Below are 18,222 nucleotides of genomic sequence, written 5' to 3' on the forward strand. Positions count from 1 at the left end.
CAATTTTGCCTTTGAAATCAATAAAAGCTAATTTCACAAAAAAAAGTTATGGTGTTTTCAATAGGTAACACTTCATATCGTTCACCCTGTACTTGCAGAAACTGGCATGCCACATATCCAAGAAAGACTCGAATTGAGCACATTACGACTGATACCTAAACTTTTTTATACTCATTGTTGTAGGATACACAACAAAGTAACACAAGCGCTTATGCGAAAACGGCATATAAAAAAGCAATCAGCTATCCATCGTGTTGTTCAAAAGACAGCGCATCTCGATCTTGATATAAAACCAAAGTGCTTAAAAACTAGCAAACACCTCCCATAGGCTCTACATTCCTCTTTTTTGGAAGACGAACTAATGTGCTCAGCCTTCTGCTCTATTTTCTCAGCTGAAGCCTATGCTGTAAAAGAAGCAACAAAATGGGCGGTAACGACAAAATGAAAATATACCATATGCACCGATAGCCTCTCAACAATAATGGCGATACAGAACCCAATTAACGTAAACCCGCTGATTGCATGTATTCGAGATACCCTGATTGCATATAAGACGAAGTAACCGATAAGGAAGCTAAAAATGGATCGCATATGCTACTTCGTAGAGACAAACGAGAAAAATTATATATTACGCTATATTTACAAAATGAAAGAAAATCTACAGAGAGTTTTATTACTACATTAATTTATTTAACCCTCTCATGCCCGATGTTGCATATACGCAACATTGTGTTTCCGAGCCTCTAACTCCCGTTATTTTCTAGTTATTGTTTTGAATTTTCTTTTAAATTATAGCTTACTGTGTTGAGAGAGCAAACAGCAAGTTGTTTGGCAGTCAGCTGTACACGCTTTCACTCTGTAGCTATATTTGTGAGCGAGAAGTTGAAAAATTGATTTTGCGAAAAAACAGTGTTTTAAAAAAGTGGAAAAAAATAATTAAAATAATTATTTCATCCTGAAACCAACATTACTACCTGAATATAGAAAGGTAAGAGAGTATTTAGAAAAAAAACCCTACATCAAAATATTATTTAGTTTGTCTGTAATAATTTTGTTATTTTCGTGTTGCGTATATGCAACATTAGTGTATTGTGGTAACTTTCGAAAAATATAATTTATTTCAGTATAGACTTTCTAAGATGCGCCCAAAAGGTCTGACTCAAGCTGAGATTGAAAGATTTGCCAAATTTGATTGGGATGATTCGGCTGACGATGAAATTGATGAAGAAGAAGATCAAAATATGGAGGAAATTATAGAGAAAACATTGAAATATTTAGATAACAGAGCTGAAAATGTGGAAGTTGGTTTGACTGACCAAATTATTGGAAGCAAAGATGTTGAAGATTTGAATGAAAATGAAATCGTTGCACAGGAGGTACTGGCAAAAATAGTTTTCAATAGTTGGAAGTGGAATTTGAAGCAGTATCTGCCATTGAAGCCCCACAAGTGGGGTTCCAAAATGTTTACGAGAGCTGGTGTGTCCGGGATTCTATATGATTTTAATCTGTACATTGGAGAAGGAACGTGCAAGACTTATGGCCTGGGAATATCACCAGATATTGTGCTTTTTTTATCATCCAATATGCCAGTAAACCAAAATTTCAAACTGTTTTGTGACAATTGGTTTTCTGCAATAAGCTTGATGTGTGCTCTAAAATAAAAAGGCATACTGGCCGTTGGTACAATTCGAAGCAACCGATTGAAAAATTGTGATCTAAGCAGTGAGAAAATCCTTCAAAAGCGAGGACGTGGATCAAGCGATTTCAGATTTGAAGCAACGCACAACTTGATTGCTTGCCGTTGGTATGATAATAAGAGCGTACAACTGGTTTCAAATTATGTAATGGTACAACAAACACATGGGAGGGGTTGATCTTGCAGACATGCTGCTTGAATTGTACAAAATCAACCACCGCTCAAATAAATGGTACATGCGTATAGTATACTGGTGCATAAATTCGAGTTTAGTAAACAATTGGTTGTTGTACCGCAGAGACATTGCACATACAAACGGCGAATCAAAGTATATGCCGCTTATAAATTTTCAATTGGATGTTGCTGCCGAACTTTTGAACGCAAGTCAAACTACAGCTGTCGCCAAACGGAGAGGTCGTCCATCATCACTCCTTTTGATAATGAATTCAGGAACTGCACCATCTTCTCCAGCATCACCAGCTCCATCATCACCAGCTGCTTCTACAGGATGTGAATCAAATCCCTATAAAAGAGCTTATATTGAAGACCCACCAAAATCACTACGACTTGGCGGTTATAATCATTGGCCGGAATGAGGAACAAGAGGCAGATGTAGAGTATGCACGGGTTTCCAAGCTGTAAATGCCGCAAATGTAATGTGCACTTGTGTTCCAATCCCCAAAAAAACTGTTTCGTGTCTTATCATACATAAAATATAAATTAACGGCATTTGTAAAAGAAATAAACTTGTTTTTAAATATATACCACCATTGCCCAATGTTGCATATACGCAACATCCTGTAGCTCTTGAACCAGGGCACCTAGGACCTTGAAATTTTGAACAGTTAATATTGATGTTAATCCTATCTTATATATCTACTCAAAAAAATTTTAGCCGAGCCCATTTTAATTCGGGCATGAGAGGGTTAAAAATAGTTTTTTACGGAGCAAGCTCCGTCTTTATTTCACAACTCTCAAATTTGAACTGAACTTTACAAAATTTCTTAAAGCTAACTTAGCCGCGTGATCATATTCGCGGAATTTCGCTTGTTGCCGTTCACATGGTTTATTGCAGACACAATGTCAGCGAGAAGGTCGAGCAACGGAAACGCGTGTAGTGGATGAACTTTCAGCATTCAGTAGCGTTAACTCCTCCTTTCTTAAAAACGATTGTCCTCGATCGTCTTATTAGAAATAGGGTAGGTCATGTAGTCGAAGATATGAATAACTAACGACGTTTCCTAGTTGGTTATTATTTGTGTTAATTGATGCATCTGGGCGATTCGGTAAGGTGCTGGACGTTATGTAGACTTATTTGAATGTTTCCGTTGGTACTTCTTGGATGATTATTTTTGATGTGGGTTTTATCCAAAATTTGAAGGTTATTTTATTGCTGTGTAGATTATTGCTAGTCCTAGCATTGCACTCTTGTTTATTGTCGAATCTGTTCTTAACAGATTTATCTTTTTCGTGTTGTTAATATGTAGTTCGTTGAGGGCTTTAATGATAAAATGTTGATGCGTTCCCTTTCTTGCGGTGTTGGCTGTATGATCGTAGACATTTCGATATTGGTGAATGTTTCGTTATTGATGCTCAATGATGTGTTGTGAAACTTGATTAGATAAGTACCAGTAATTGTTCACTGCTCTTTTTCCGTTTTTAGTGTTCCATTGAAGTCGTTTAGTAAGACTATTCCGGGCTGTATTTCCTCGATTGTTGGTATGTATTGATTATTACTTATTGTGCAAAATGATTTTCTACTACTTAGTATTTGAGGATGCAGGTGTTGTTACTAATATCAATTATGTTATTTCTCTCACAAATTTTTATTACTTTTTATTTCATACATTTATTCTTTATTCTATATACATATATCATTTTTGTCTTTTAGTATTTTTTCAAAATCAAGTTTAGTAATTTCTTTATTTCTCTTAACTGATCTTATTATAATATTCTTATAAGTAATATTGTTTGTTAGTGGTATTTTTACCAAATATAAAATTCACGATTACGTTAATTATTACGTTAACTTTTGCATATCCTAATGCTTCTTCTACTGATGCAAATGGCATTCTTTCTTCTTTTAATTTGATGATTGCTGTCTCAATTTCTTTTTTATTCAACAACATTGTATTCATAATTCCAATTATAGCTCATTTAATTACGTACTTAATGTTTATTAATTCCTATTTTACTTTCCAGATTCAGAGGTACTTATTACATAATTGTCTTTTCTTATCGAATTTAGTAATTGATTTCCTAATGTTGTAATGTTGTTAATTCTTTCATTGAAAACTTCATAAATCATTACTTGATCATTATTATTTTCCTTTAGTTTTTTTAGATTAGTGACGGGCAGACTCAGCACGTTTGCACTGTGCAGCAGCGTGTGCTTCTGCGTGCTAAAAGTTCTAGGTGAAGGGGGATAACAAAGCACAGGGAAGAAACAGAAAAATTGAGCAAGTTGTGCCTATGTTTGTATCCTGAATGAGAGAGCAATTATTCATGAATTCTTACCAGGGATGCCAACTTTAAACTTCATATCAACAAATTTCTAAAAAATTAGGTTTTTTGGTAGATTTTTCTTCAATAACTAAATTAAATACATATTACACTTCCTATTATAATAATGATTTAAGATAAAAAACAACAATAAACATGCAATAAAACATTTCAAAAGTTCGCGTAATACTGTTTTTTAATTGCTAGATGTAAAGAAGATTAAGGCCTCTGAAAATATTTAATATGAGATTAAATTAAAATCTTACATATTGGAAAGTAATGACAGTTAAATCTTCAATAATATTGATCACTGCATATACTGACGAATCTGTAAATTACGCACACTTATCTTATGATTTCTTAAATGGTTTTTGAGTTCGGATATATTTTTTTTTAATTAATGTTTTTTTAAATTGAGCTAAGAAGTCCAGATTTTCAAATTTTTTAGCAAATTACTTTATAAAACTGCAAACTCTCCTCAGCTACCGAAGTTTGTTAAATGTTTCAGAATTTTTAGCCACTGAATGATACCATATTTTCTTTTATTTTTCATGAAAAGTGGACGTGATTGACAACTAATTTCGTCCATCTAAATCCAATACAATCTGATATGCACAACTGCATATAAAAATAAACAACCAAGAGTATCTACATATGTATATAAATAGTCAATAATAAAATCAACAATCTCCAAAATTGATTCCCACATTTAACAACTACGGCAACTCTTACTCATAAGTTTTGACATTTCATAAATAAAATCAGTTTTTTCGTGTTTTCTTCACATTTCGACGATATTTTTTGAGACCGTAAGTTACATATTATTGTCGCATAAAAAACCACTAATATTAAGTGTATTTGTATGGTGTGGATGCAGTGTTGAAAATTCTATATTATTTAAAAATTTGAAACGGCGAACGTCAAAACAAAGTGCACAGTGTTCAACTGCCGACAAAAACATACATCTAAATTATTAAAATTTTTTTAAATTTCTTAGGAAAGCGAAGATTACGTTGTAGATGCAAAGCGTGCAACTTAATAGGACTATGAATAAGTTCGTGCGGTTTTACAACAGATGGCGTAACTTGATTATTATTCCATCGATCCACATTTCCAAACATTCATTGGAGAGCTACTGTCGTAAGGCACAAACGTCAGTATAAGTTTTTTATTTGAAGCGTAAACAACAATATTTTTACCACACTTGAAAATGTCGAATTTCGTTCCAAATAATGTGTTTTTGCGGGGAATTCTTCTTCATTATTTTAATATGAAGAAAAAAGCAGCCGAAAGTCATCGTATCTTGGTGGAAGTTTATGGTGAGCATGCTCTATCTGAGCGAACGTGCCAGAAGTGGTTTGCACGCTTTAAAAGTGGTGATTTTGGCTTGGAAGACGAAGAACGCGAGGGTGCGCCGCCAAAGTTCATGGATACCGAATTGGAGGAATTGCTCGATCAAGATCCGGCTCAAACGCAAGAAGAGGTTGCAAAAACTTTGGGAGTTGATCAATCAACCATTTCCAAACGTTTAAAAGCCATGGGAATGATCCGAAAGGTAGGCCATTGGGTGCCGTATGAATTGAAGCCAAGAGACGTTGAACGCCGTTTTATGGCATGCGAACAACTGCTTCAACGGCACAAAAGAAAGGGTTTTTTGCATCGAATTGTGACTGGCGATGAAAAGTGGGTCCATTACGACAATCCAAAACGTCGGGCAACGTATGGATACCCTGGCCATGCTTCAACATCGACGTCGGCGCAGAATATTCATGGCCTGAAGGTTATGCTGTGTATCTGGTGGGACCAGCTGGGTGTTGTGTATTATGAACTACTGAAACCGAATGAAACGATTACGGGGGATGTCTACCGACGACAATTGATGCGTTTGAGCCGAGCACTGCGAGAAAAACGGCCGCAATACGCCGATAGACACGACAAAGTTATTTTGCAACATGACAATGCTCGGCCACATGTTGCACAAGTGGTCAAAACATACTTAGAAACGCTCAAATGGGATGTCCTACCCCACCCGCCGTATAGTCCAGACCTTGCGCCATCCGATTACTATCTCTTCCGATCGATGCAACATGGCCTGGCTGACCAGCACTTCCGTAATTACGATGAAGTCAAAAAATGGATCGATTCGTGGATTGCGGCAAAACCGACCGAATTTTTCACAAAGGGAATCCGTGAATTGCCAGAAAGATGGGAAAAAGTAGTAGTAAGCGATGGACAATATTTTGAATATTAAATTTGTAACCATTTTACGTCAATAAAGTTTCAAATTTCGAAAAAACCGCACGAACTTATTCATAGTCCTATTATGAAATCGCGTTAAACCTTGTTCGTGAGAATGGTGCATTTTCGGATGGCGAATTTGTGAAGTCTTGTATATTAAAAGCAATAGGAATTTTGTCCCCTTCAGAATAACCGAAATATGAGGGTATGTGCTTATCTCGTAGAACTATAAGCAGACGAGTAGATGAAATGGCGGATATTACAGAATCGCAATTAAAAGGGCGGCCGCCGCAGCCGAATGGGTTGGTGTGAACTACCATTCGGAATTCACAAAGAGAACGTTGGCTCGAATCTCGGTGAAAACAACAAAATTAGGAAAAACATTTTTCTAATAGCGGTCGCCCCTCGGCAGGCAATGGCAAACCTCCGAGTGGATTTCTGCCATGAAAAAGCTCCTCTTAAAAATATCTGCCGTTCGGAATCGGCTTGAAACTGTAGGTCCCTCCATTTGTGTAACAACATCAAGACGCACACCATAAATAGGAGGAGGAGCTCGGCCAAACACCCGAAAAGGGTGTACGCGCCAATTATATATATATATATATAAAATCAATCACAGCGATTTCATATAGAGTTACTAACAAAAAAACAATAATAAATTTTAACATATATTTATCCTTTATTCTTTTGAGCAAACATTATTTTACTAGTTATGAAAAGCTTTCATTCGAAAATATTTTATTTTAAATGTTGAAAAAGATATTTCGAAATAAGAACTATTTATTTAAAATTAAAAAATGTGTATGTACTTTGTCATACAATACACAATGTAATCTGCATGTAGCCGAACATGAGACCTTGTAGCCACCAGGTAGGCCCACTTTTAACACGTTTCCTCCAATTTTTTTTAGAAAAAAATCCGCTGTTTTCCATGGTATCAAACAAATTTCTCTAATCATTTTTGTGTACTTTGTCATACTGTGCGCATTGCCATATGCGTGTGATTTGAATATGAGAGCAAGTAAGTAGTCACCAAGAATATCCACTCTACTAAGATAATTTCCCCAATGATTTTTGAAAACATCCCGTATTTTTTTAATGGAAACATGTTTTCCCACCAATGTCAGGTAACTAAATTGTCCTTTTTAACAACATTAAATGTATAACATGCATTGTTTAAATAAAACATGGCTGGTTGAGATTACTGTTTGCTGTTGTGACCAGCATTTCTTTATAAAAATGCATTAACATAAAAACATACGATATACATACATACTTATATGTAAACGAAGACAATTTTTTCATTCAGAAAAATATACACCGATTTGTCAGTACAAATTTTTCTCCACATAGTTTAGCAACTATGAAACTTTGACATGCGAATGTTCAAACTTCTTGATTATAAAGTCGCCTATGCTTCTTGATTACAAAAATTATAAATGTAAATAAAATAGAAATTTGCAAAGATGATGTTAATATTCAAAGAAGCGTTTCCAATAAAAAAAAACCAAAAGCATTTTATTATTTAATATGAACGATCTAGCAAATCCCAACACTTCAAAATCCCCTAACATGGAATGAAGTCCCCTTATCTGGTAACTTTGCCATTGGTAAAGCTTCACTCCCTTCTTTAGAAACACATATGCGTTGCTCAGAAGAGATTAATAAACGTACACGCCTATTGCTTACCCTTCTGATGTAAGTTTGTCGCCCCCTTATCTGGTACTTTGCTAGCACGCTCTGCTGCGAGCGTGCCACTCTGCTGCCCGTCCCTAGTTTAGATCTTTTTTCATTTCAAAATCTTCGCGATCAGGAGTACCAGCAATGTACTTCCATGCCGTACCTAATGCATTTATTGCTCTCTTATTTCTAAATTCCGGTTTTGGTTTTATGTTTGAAAGTATTACTAATATTCTTGTTGAGGTAGGTTAGTACGTCTTTTAAAAAATTGTCGTATTGGTCCAGGTCAATATGGTGTATTATCTGGAATGTCCCCTGTATTTTAGATTGTCCGTCATTGATCGTTATAACATGATTTTTCGAGAAGTTTAGTATTTCCATGTCTGTTAAGCTAGTGGTCGTCATGATGAATATGGTTAGTATTAGTAGGATGTCCTTGCTGTTTGTCATATTGTTTCTAAAGGGTGGTTAAATTTTAAGGGCCGATGTTGAATGTGAACCACACCTAAACGTCAAGCTGTTTCCTGCATTTCATTTAAAATTTTTCAATTTCAGACTAACTCAATTTGAGCCATGGAAAGATACACAATGGAGCAATGCGTTAAAGTTATTCAGGCCTATTATGAAAACGGACGTTCAAATCAAAATGCATATCGAAAAAAATCATCTTCAGAGATGCGGCACATTTTCACCTCAGTGGATTCGTCAATAAGCAGAATTGCCGCATTTGGGCGAATGATAATCCAAGAGTGATTGCCGAAAAACCAATGCACCCACAAAGAGTGACTGTTTGGTGCGGTTTATGGGCCGGCGGCATCATTGGACCGTATTTTTTCCAAAATGAGGCCGGTTAGGCAGTTACTGTGAATAGTGTTCGTTATCGTGAGATGATAACGAACTTTTTATGACCCGAATTGGAAGATATGGATGTGGACGATATGTGGTTTCAACAGGACGGTGCCACTTGTCACACAGCTAACGAAACAATGGCTCGTTTGGGCGAAAAATTTGATGGCCGAATAATCTCACGACGCAGCGATGTCAATTGGCCGCCAAGATCATCTGACTTGACTTCTTTCTTTGGAGTTATTTGAAAGAAAAGGTGTACGTCGATAAGCCAGCAAAAATTCAAGAGCTAAAGGATGAGATAATTCGGCACATTAACGGCATAGAACCTCAATTATGCCTCAGCGTCATCGAAAATTTGGACCATCGGATGGAGGTGTGCTGCTGAAGCCGCGGCGGTCATTTGGCCGAAATTTTGTTTTATGCGTAATTCAGCCATACCAATATTTTCATAATAAAGAGAAATGACAATAATTTCCTAAAAAAATTATATTTATTTGGAAAATTTGCCTTTATCAGAAGTTAAAAAACGAGATATAGGAGACCTGGTCCAAAAGAACATTATTCCAAAGAGTTTTTATGAGACGTACTATAAAAACTTAATAGACACTTAATTTAAATTTAATTCATTGATATTTTTTTTTAATAAGCAATAACTTTTGTTTCGAATTACTGGAAATGAATAAATGTTAATAACACTGGTTTACAGCCAGTTGAAAAGTTGAAATTTGTGATCCAGTGTAATTTTTATTAAACATCAATAAATTGGCATTCCTGTAAGTTATAAATAATATTTATCAATTCTAGTGAGAATTTTCAGTTAAACAGAGACAACTCAAAATAACACCACTAAGTGTATAAAAAAATTTCAGGAAAAGAGTAACAACTCAAAAATTTGTTATTTTAGAGCAACTACTAAACAAATAAGAATGAAACAACCGTTATATTGTTTTTAATGATATTTTCGGGCAATTACATATTTTTTTCCTTGTAATATATTATTAATATTTACGGAAACAGTTTTTCGTCTCTACTGAAAATGTTCAGATTTTGAGTTGTTACGCTTTAACGTAACAAGTGCGATATGTTAAAACTGTAATCATTTTTGAACAATTTTGCCTTTGAAATCAATAAAAACTAATTTCACAAAAAAAAGTTATGGTGTTTTCAATAGGTAACACTTCATATCGTTCACCCTGTACTTGCAGAAACTGGCATGCCACATATCCAAGAAAGACTCGAATTGAGCACATTACGACTGATACCTAAACTTTTTTATACTCATTGTTGTAGGATACACAACAAAGTAACACAAGCGCTTATGCGAAAACGGCATATAAAAAAGCAATCAGCTATCCATCGTGTTGTTCAAAAGACAGCGCATCTCGATCTTGATATAAAACCAAAGTGCTTAAAAATTAGCAAACACCTCCCATAGGCTCTACATTCCTCTTTTTTGGAAGACGAATTAATGTGCTCACCCTTCTGCTCTATTTTCTCAGCTGAAGCCTATGCTGTAAAAGAAACAACAAAATGGGCGGTAACGACAAAATGAAAATATACCATATGCACCGATAGCCTCTCAACAATAATGGCGATACAGAACCCAATTAACGTAAGCCCGCTGATTGCATGTATTCGAGATACCCTGATTGCATATAAGACGAAGTAACCGATAAGGAAGCTAAAAATGGATCGCATATGCTACTTCGTAGAGACAAACGAGAAAAATTACAATATATATTACGCTATATTTACAAAATGAAAGAAAATCTACAGAAAGAGTTTTATTACTACATTAATTTATTTAAAAATAGTTTTTTACGGAGCAAGCTCCGTCTTTATTTCACAACTCTCAAATTTGAACTGAACTTTACAAAATTTCTTAAAGCTAACTTAGCCGCGTGATCATATTCGCGGAATTTCGCTTGTTGCCGTTCACATGGTTTATTGCAGACACAATGTCAGCGAGAAGGTCGAGCAACGGAAACGCGTGTAGTGGATGAACTTTCAGCATTCAGTAGCGTTAACTCCTCCTTTCTTAAAAACGATTGTCCTCGATCGTCTTATTAGAAATAGGGTAGGTCACGTAGTCGAAGATATGAATAACTAACGACGTTTCCTAGTTGGTTATTATTTGTGTTAATTGATGCATCTGGGCGATTCGGTAAGGTGCTGGACGTTATGTAGACTTATTTGAATGTTTCCGTTGGTACTTCTTGGATGATTATTTTTGATGTGGGTTTTTTCCAAAATTTGAAGGTTATTTTATTGCTGTGTAGATTATTGCTAGTCCTAGCATTGCACTCTTGTTTATTGTCGAATCTGTTCTTAACAGATTTATCTTTTTCGTGTTGTTAATATGTAGTTCGTTGAGGGCTTTAATGATAAAATGTTGATGCGTTCCCTTTCTTGCGGTGTTGGCTGTATGATCGTAGACATTTCGATATTGGTGAATGTTTCGTTATTGATGCTCAATGATGTGTTGTGAAACTTGATTAGATAAGTACCAGTAATTGTTCACTGCTCTTTTTCCGTTTTTAGTGTTCCATTGAAGTCGTTTAGTAAGACTATTCCGGGCTGTATTTCCTCGATTGTTGGTATGTATTGATTATTACTTATTGTGCAAAATGATTTTCTACTACTTAGTATTTGAGGATGCAGGTGCTGTTACTAATATCAATTATGTTATTTCTCTCACAAATTTTTATTACAATACTTTTAATTTCATACATTTATTCTTTATTCTATATACATATATCATTTTTGTCTTTTAGTATTTTTTCAAAATCAAGTTTAGTAATTTCTTTATTTCTCTTAACTGGTCTTATTATAATATTCTTATAAGTAATATTGTTTGTTAGTGGTATTTTTACCAAATATAAAATTCACGATTACGTTAATTATTACGTTAACTTTTGCATATCCTAATGCTTCTTCTACTGATGCAAATGGCATTATTTCTTCTTTTAAATTGATGATTGCTGTCTCAATTTCTTTTTTATTCAACAACATTGTATTCATAATTCCAATTATAGCCCATTTAATTACGTACTTAATGTTTATTAATTCCTATTTTACTTTCCAGATTCAGAGGTATTTCACTTATTACATAATTGTCTTTTCTTATCGAATTTAGTAATTGATTTCCTAATGTTGTAATGTTGTTAATTCTTTCATTGAAAACTTCATAAATCATTACTTGATCATTATTATTTTCCTTTAGTGTTTTTAGATTAGTGACGGGCAAACTCAGCACGTTTGCACTGTGCAGCAGCGTGTGCTTCTGCGTGCTAAAAGTTCTAGCTGAAGGGGGATAACAAAGCACAGGGAAGAAACAGAAAAATTGAGCAAGTTGTGCCTATGTTTGTATCCTGAATGAGAGAGCAATTATTCATGAATTCTTACCAGGGATGCCAACTTTAAACTTCATATCAACAAATTTCTAAAAAATTAGGTTTTTTGGTAGATTTTTCTTCAATAACTAAATTAAATACATATTACACTTCCTATTATAATAATGATTTAAGATAAAAAACAACAATAAACATGCAATAAAACATTTCAAAAGTTCGCGTAATACTGTTTTTTAATTGCTAGATGTAAAGAAGATTAAGGCCTCTGAAAATATTTAATATGAGATTAAATTAAAATCTTACATATTGGAAAGTAATGACAGTTAAATCTTCAATAATATTGATCACTGCATATACTGACGAATCTGTAAATTACGCACACTTATCTTATGATTTCTTAAATGGTTTTTGAGTTCGGATATATTTTTTTTAAATTAATGTTTCTTAAATTGAGCTAAGAAATACAGACTTTCAAATTTTTTAGCAAATTACTTTATAAAACTGCAAACTCTCCTCAGCTACCGAAGTTTGTTAAATGTTTCAGAATTTTTAGCTACTGAATGATACCATATTTTCTTTTATTTTTCATGAAAAGTGGACGTGATTGACAACTAATTTCGTCCATCTAAATCCAATACACTCTGATATGCACAACTGCATATAAAAATAAACAACCAAGAGTATATACATATGTATATAAATCATCAATAATAAAATCAACAATGTCCAAAATTGATTCCCACATTTAACAACTACGGCAACTCTTACTCATAAGCTTTGACATTTCATAAATAAAATCAGTTTTTTCGTGTTTTCTTCAGATTTCGACGATATTTTTTGAGACCGTAAGTTACATATTATTGTCGCATAAAAAACCACTAATATTAAGTGTATTTGTATGGTGTGGATGCAGTGTTGAAAATTCTATTTAAAAATTTGAAACGGCGAACGTCAAAACAAAGTGCACAGTGTTCAACTGCCGACAAAAACTTACATTTATTTCTAATGTGTAATATATTACTCTGTTTTAATTTTTAATTTACATAAACAAAGTTAAATAAAATATTTCATCGATTAAACAATTGGTTCAGCATGACCTCAAATAAAAGAACATTGTTAAATTTTAATCCGAAGTGGAATGTAACTTTTTTATGCAAATATGTAAACGGAGAATCACAATGCCCTATGATAAATATGTAGGAGAAGAAAGGAAAAGTATATACAAATTCTTAAGCCTAAATTATTAAAATTTTTTTAAATTTCTTAGGAAAGCGAAGATTACGTTGTAAATGCAAAGCGTGCAACTTATGAAATCGCGTTAAACCTTGTTCGTGAGAATGGTGCATTTTCGGATAGCGAATTGGTGAAGTCTTGTATATTAAAAGCAGTAGGAATTTTGTCCCCTTCAGAATAACCGAAATATGAGGGTATGTGCTTATCTCGTAGAACTATAAGCAGACGAGTAGATGAAATGGCGGATATTACAGAATCGCAATTAAAAGGGCGGCCGCCGCAGCCAAATGGGTTGGTGTGAACTACCATTCGGAATTTACAAAGAGAACGTTGGCTCGAATCTCGGTGAAAACAACAAAATTAGGAAAAACATTTTTCTAATAGCGGTCGCCCCTCGGCAGGCAATGGCAAACCTCCGAGTGGATTTCTGCCATGAAAAAGCTCCTCTTAAAAATATCTGCCGTTCGGAATCGGCTTGAAACTGTAGGTCCCTCCATTTGTGTAACAACATCAAGACGCACACCACAAATAGGAGGAGGAGCTCGGCCAAACACCCGAAAAGGGTGTACGCGCCAATTATATATATATATAAAATCATTCACAGCGATTTCATTGGCAATTGACGAAAGCACAGATATATCCGACATAGCCCAATTAGCGGTTTTTATCCGAGGAGTTGATGCCCACCTTAAAAAACTTAATAAGGTTAGGTTAAGAAATCGACTATCCGATACTAATTTAAGAAATATATTGCGTTTAGCTGCAGCGCAAGAGGTGTCTCCCAATATAGAGTTACTAACAAAAAAACAATAATAAATTTTAACATATATTTATCCTTTAATCTTTTGAGCAAACATTATTATACTAGTTATGAAAAGCTTTCATTCGAAAATAGTTTATTTTAAATGTTGAAAAAGATATTTCGAAATAAGAACTATTTATTTAAAATTAAAAAATGTGTATGTACTTTGTCATACAATACACAATGTAATCTGCATGTAGCCGAACATGAGACCTTGTAGCCACCAGGTAGGCCCACTTTTAACACGTTTCCTCCAATTTTTTTTAGAAAAAAATCCGCTGTTTTCCATGGTATCAAACAAATTTCTCTAATCATTTTTGTGTACTTTGTCATACTGTGCGCATTGCCATATGCGTGTGATTTGAATATGAGAGCAAGTAAGTAGTCACCAAGAATATCCACTCTACTAAGATAATTTCCCCAATGATTTTTGAAAACATCCCGTATTTTTTTAATGGAAACATGTTTTCCCACCAATGTCAGGTAACTAAATTGTCCTTTTTAACAACATTAAATGTATAACATGCATTGTTTAAATAAAACATGGCTGGTTGAGATTACTGTTTGCTGTTGTGACCAGCATTTCTTTATAAAAATGCATTAACATAAAAACATACGATATACATACATACTTATATGTAAACGAAGACAATTTTTTCATTCAGAAAAATATACACCGATTTGTCAGTACAAATTTTTCTCCACATAGTTTAGCAACTATGAAACTTTGACATGCGAATGTTCAAACTTCTTGATTACAAAGTCGCCTATGCTTCTTGATTACAAAAATTATAAATGTAAATAAAATGGAAATTAATATTCAAAGAAGCGTTTCCAATAAAAAAAAAGCAAAAGCATTTTATTATTTAATATGAACGATCCAGCAAATCCCAACACTTCAAAATCCCTTAACATGGAATGAAGTCACCTTATCTGGTAACTTTGCTATTGGCAAAGCTTCACTCCCTGTTTTAGAAACACATATGCGTTGCTCAGAAGAGATTAATAAACGTACACGCCTATTGCTTACCCTTCTGATGTAAGTTTGTCGCCCCCTCATCTGGTACTTTGCTAGCACGCTCTGCTGCGAGCGTGCCACTCTGCTGCCCGTCCCTAGTTTAGATCTTTATTCATTTCAAAATCTTCGCGATCAGAAGTACCAGCATTGTACTTCCATGCCGTACCTAATGCATTTATTGCTCTCTTATTTCTAAATTCCGGTTTTGGTTTTATGTTTGAAAGTATTACTAATGTTCTTGTTGAGGTAGGTTAGTACGTCTTTTAAAAAATTGTCGTATTGGTCCAGGTCAATATGGTGTATTATCTGGAATGTCCCCTGTATTTTAGATTGTCCGTCATTGATCGTTATAACATGATTTTTCGAGAAGTTTAGTATTTCCATGTCTGTTAAGCTAGTGGTCGTCATGATGAATATGGTTAGTATTAGTAGGATGTCCTTGCTGTTTGTCATATTGTTTCTAAAGGGTAGTTAAATTTTAAGGGCCGATTCATTTAAGATTTTTCAATTTCAGACTAACTCAATTTGAGCCATGGAAAGATACACAATGGAGCAATGCGTTAAAGTTATTCAGGCCTATTATGAAAACGGACGTTCAAATCAAAATGCATATCGAAGAAAATCATCTTCAGAGATGCGGCACATTTTCACCTCAGTGGATTCGTCAATAAGCAGAATTGTCGCATTTGGGCGAATGATAATCCAAGAGTGATTGCCGAAAAACCAATGCACCCACAAAGAGTGACTGTTTGGTGCGGTTTATGGGCCGACGGCATCATTGGACCGTATTTTTTCCAAAATGAGGCCGGTTAGGCAGTTACTGTGAATAGTGTTCGTTATCGTGAGATGATAACGAGCTTTTTATGACCCGAATTGGAAGATATGGATGTGGACGATATGTGGTTTCAACAGGACGGTGCCACTTGTCACACAGCTAACGAAACAATGGCTCGTTTGGGCGAAAAATTTGATGGCCGAATAATCTCACGACGCAGCGATGTCAATTGGCCGCCAAGATCATCTGACTTGACTTCTTGCTTTGGAGTTATTTGAAAGAAAAGGTGTACGTCGATAAGCCAGCAAAAATTCAAGAGCTAAAGGATGAGATAATTCGGCACATTAACGGCATAGAACCTCAATTATGCCTCAGCGTCATCGAAAATTTGGACCATCGGATGGAGGTGTGCCGCCGAAGCCGCGGCGGTCATTTGGCCGAAATTTTGTTTATGCGTAATTCAGCCATACCAATATTTTCATAATAAAGAGAAATGACAATAATTTCCTAAAAAAATTATATTTATTTGGAAAATTTGCCTTTATCAGAAGTTAAAAAACGAGATATAGGAGACCTGGTCCAAAAGAACATTATTCCAAAGAGTTTTTATGAGACGTACTATAAAAACTTAATAGACACTTAATTTAAGTTTAATTCATTGATATTTTTTTTAATAAGCAATAACTTTTGTTTCGAATTACTGAAAATGAATAAATGTTAATAACACTGGTTTACAGCCAGTTGAAAAGTTGAAATTTGTGATCCAGTGTAATTTTTATTAAACATCAATAAATTGGCATTCCTGTATGTTATAAATAATATTTATCAATTCTAGTGTGAATTTTCAGTTAAACAGAGACAACTCAAAATAACACCACTAAGTGTATAAAAAAATTTCAGGAAAAGAGAAACAACTCAAAAATTTGTTATTTTAGAGCAACTACTAAACAAATAAGAATGAAACAACCGTTATATTGTTTTTAATGATATTTTCGCGCAATTACATATTTTTTTCCTTGTAATATATTATTAATATTTACGGAAACAGTTTTTCGTCTCTACTGAAAATGTTCAGATTTTGAGTTGTTACGCTTTAACGTAACAAGTGCGATATGTTAAAACTGTAATCATTTTTGAACAATTTTGCCTTTGAAATCAATAAAAACTAACTTCACAAAAAAAAGTTATGGTGTTTTCAATAGGTAACACTTCATATCGTTCACCCTGTACTTGCAGAACCTGGCATGCCACATATCCAAGAAAGACTCGAATTGAGCACATTACGACTGATACCTAAACTTTTTTATACTCATTGTTGTAGGATACACAACAAAGTAACACAAGCGCTTATGCGAAAACGGCATATAAAAAAGCAATCAGCTATCCATCGTGTTGTTCAAAAGACAGCGCATCTCGATCTTGATATAAAACCAAAGTGCTTAAAAACTAGCAAACACCTCCCATAGGCTCTACATTCCTCTTTTTTGGAAGACGAACTAATGTGCTCACCCTTCTGCTCTATTTTCTCAGCTGAAGCCTATGCTGTAAAAGAAGCAACAAAATGGGCGGTAACGACAAAATGAAAATATACCATATGCACCGATAGCCTCTCAACAATAATGGCGATACAGAACCCAATTAACGTAAGCCCGCTGATTGCATGTATTCGAGATACCCTGATTGCATATAAGACGAAGTAACCGATAAGGAAGCTAAAAATGGATCGCATATGCTACTTCGTAGAGACAAACGAGAAAAATTATATATTACGCTATATTTACAAAATGAAAGAAAATCTACAGAGAGTTTTATTACTACATTAATTTATTTAACCCTCTCATGCCCGATGTTGCATATACGCAACATTGTGTTTCCGAGCCTCTAACTCCCGTTATTTTCTAGTTATTGTTTTGAATTTTCTTTTAAATTATAGCTTACTGTGTTGAGAGAGCAAACAGCAAGTTGTTTGGCAGTCAGCTGTACACGCTTTCACTCTGTAGCTATATTTGTGAGCGAGAAGTTGAAAAATTGATTTTGCGAAAAAACAGTGTTTTAAAAAAGTGGAAAAAAATAATT

The 18,222-nt window shown here is 34.4% G+C and overlaps 1 protein-coding gene across 1 annotated transcript in view; it reads left to right on the forward strand.

The window, feature by feature from the left end:
• LOC128869829 (uncharacterized) overlaps positions 1–18,222 on the forward strand; it is a 92,689-nt gene that overhangs the window by 63,957 nt on the left and 10,510 nt on the right. The window contains exon 6 of the mRNA XM_054112431.1: positions 1,125–1,376. Within this exon, the coding sequence (XP_053968406.1) occupies positions 1,125–1,376 (252 nt within the window). The remainder of the gene's footprint in view (positions 1–1,124; positions 1,377–18,222) is intronic.

This window comes from Anastrepha ludens, chromosome X (assembly GCF_028408465.1).
Source record: "Anastrepha ludens isolate Willacy chromosome X, idAnaLude1.1, whole genome shotgun sequence".
Classification (NCBI taxonomy): domain Eukaryota; kingdom Metazoa; phylum Arthropoda; class Insecta; order Diptera; family Tephritidae; genus Anastrepha; species Anastrepha ludens.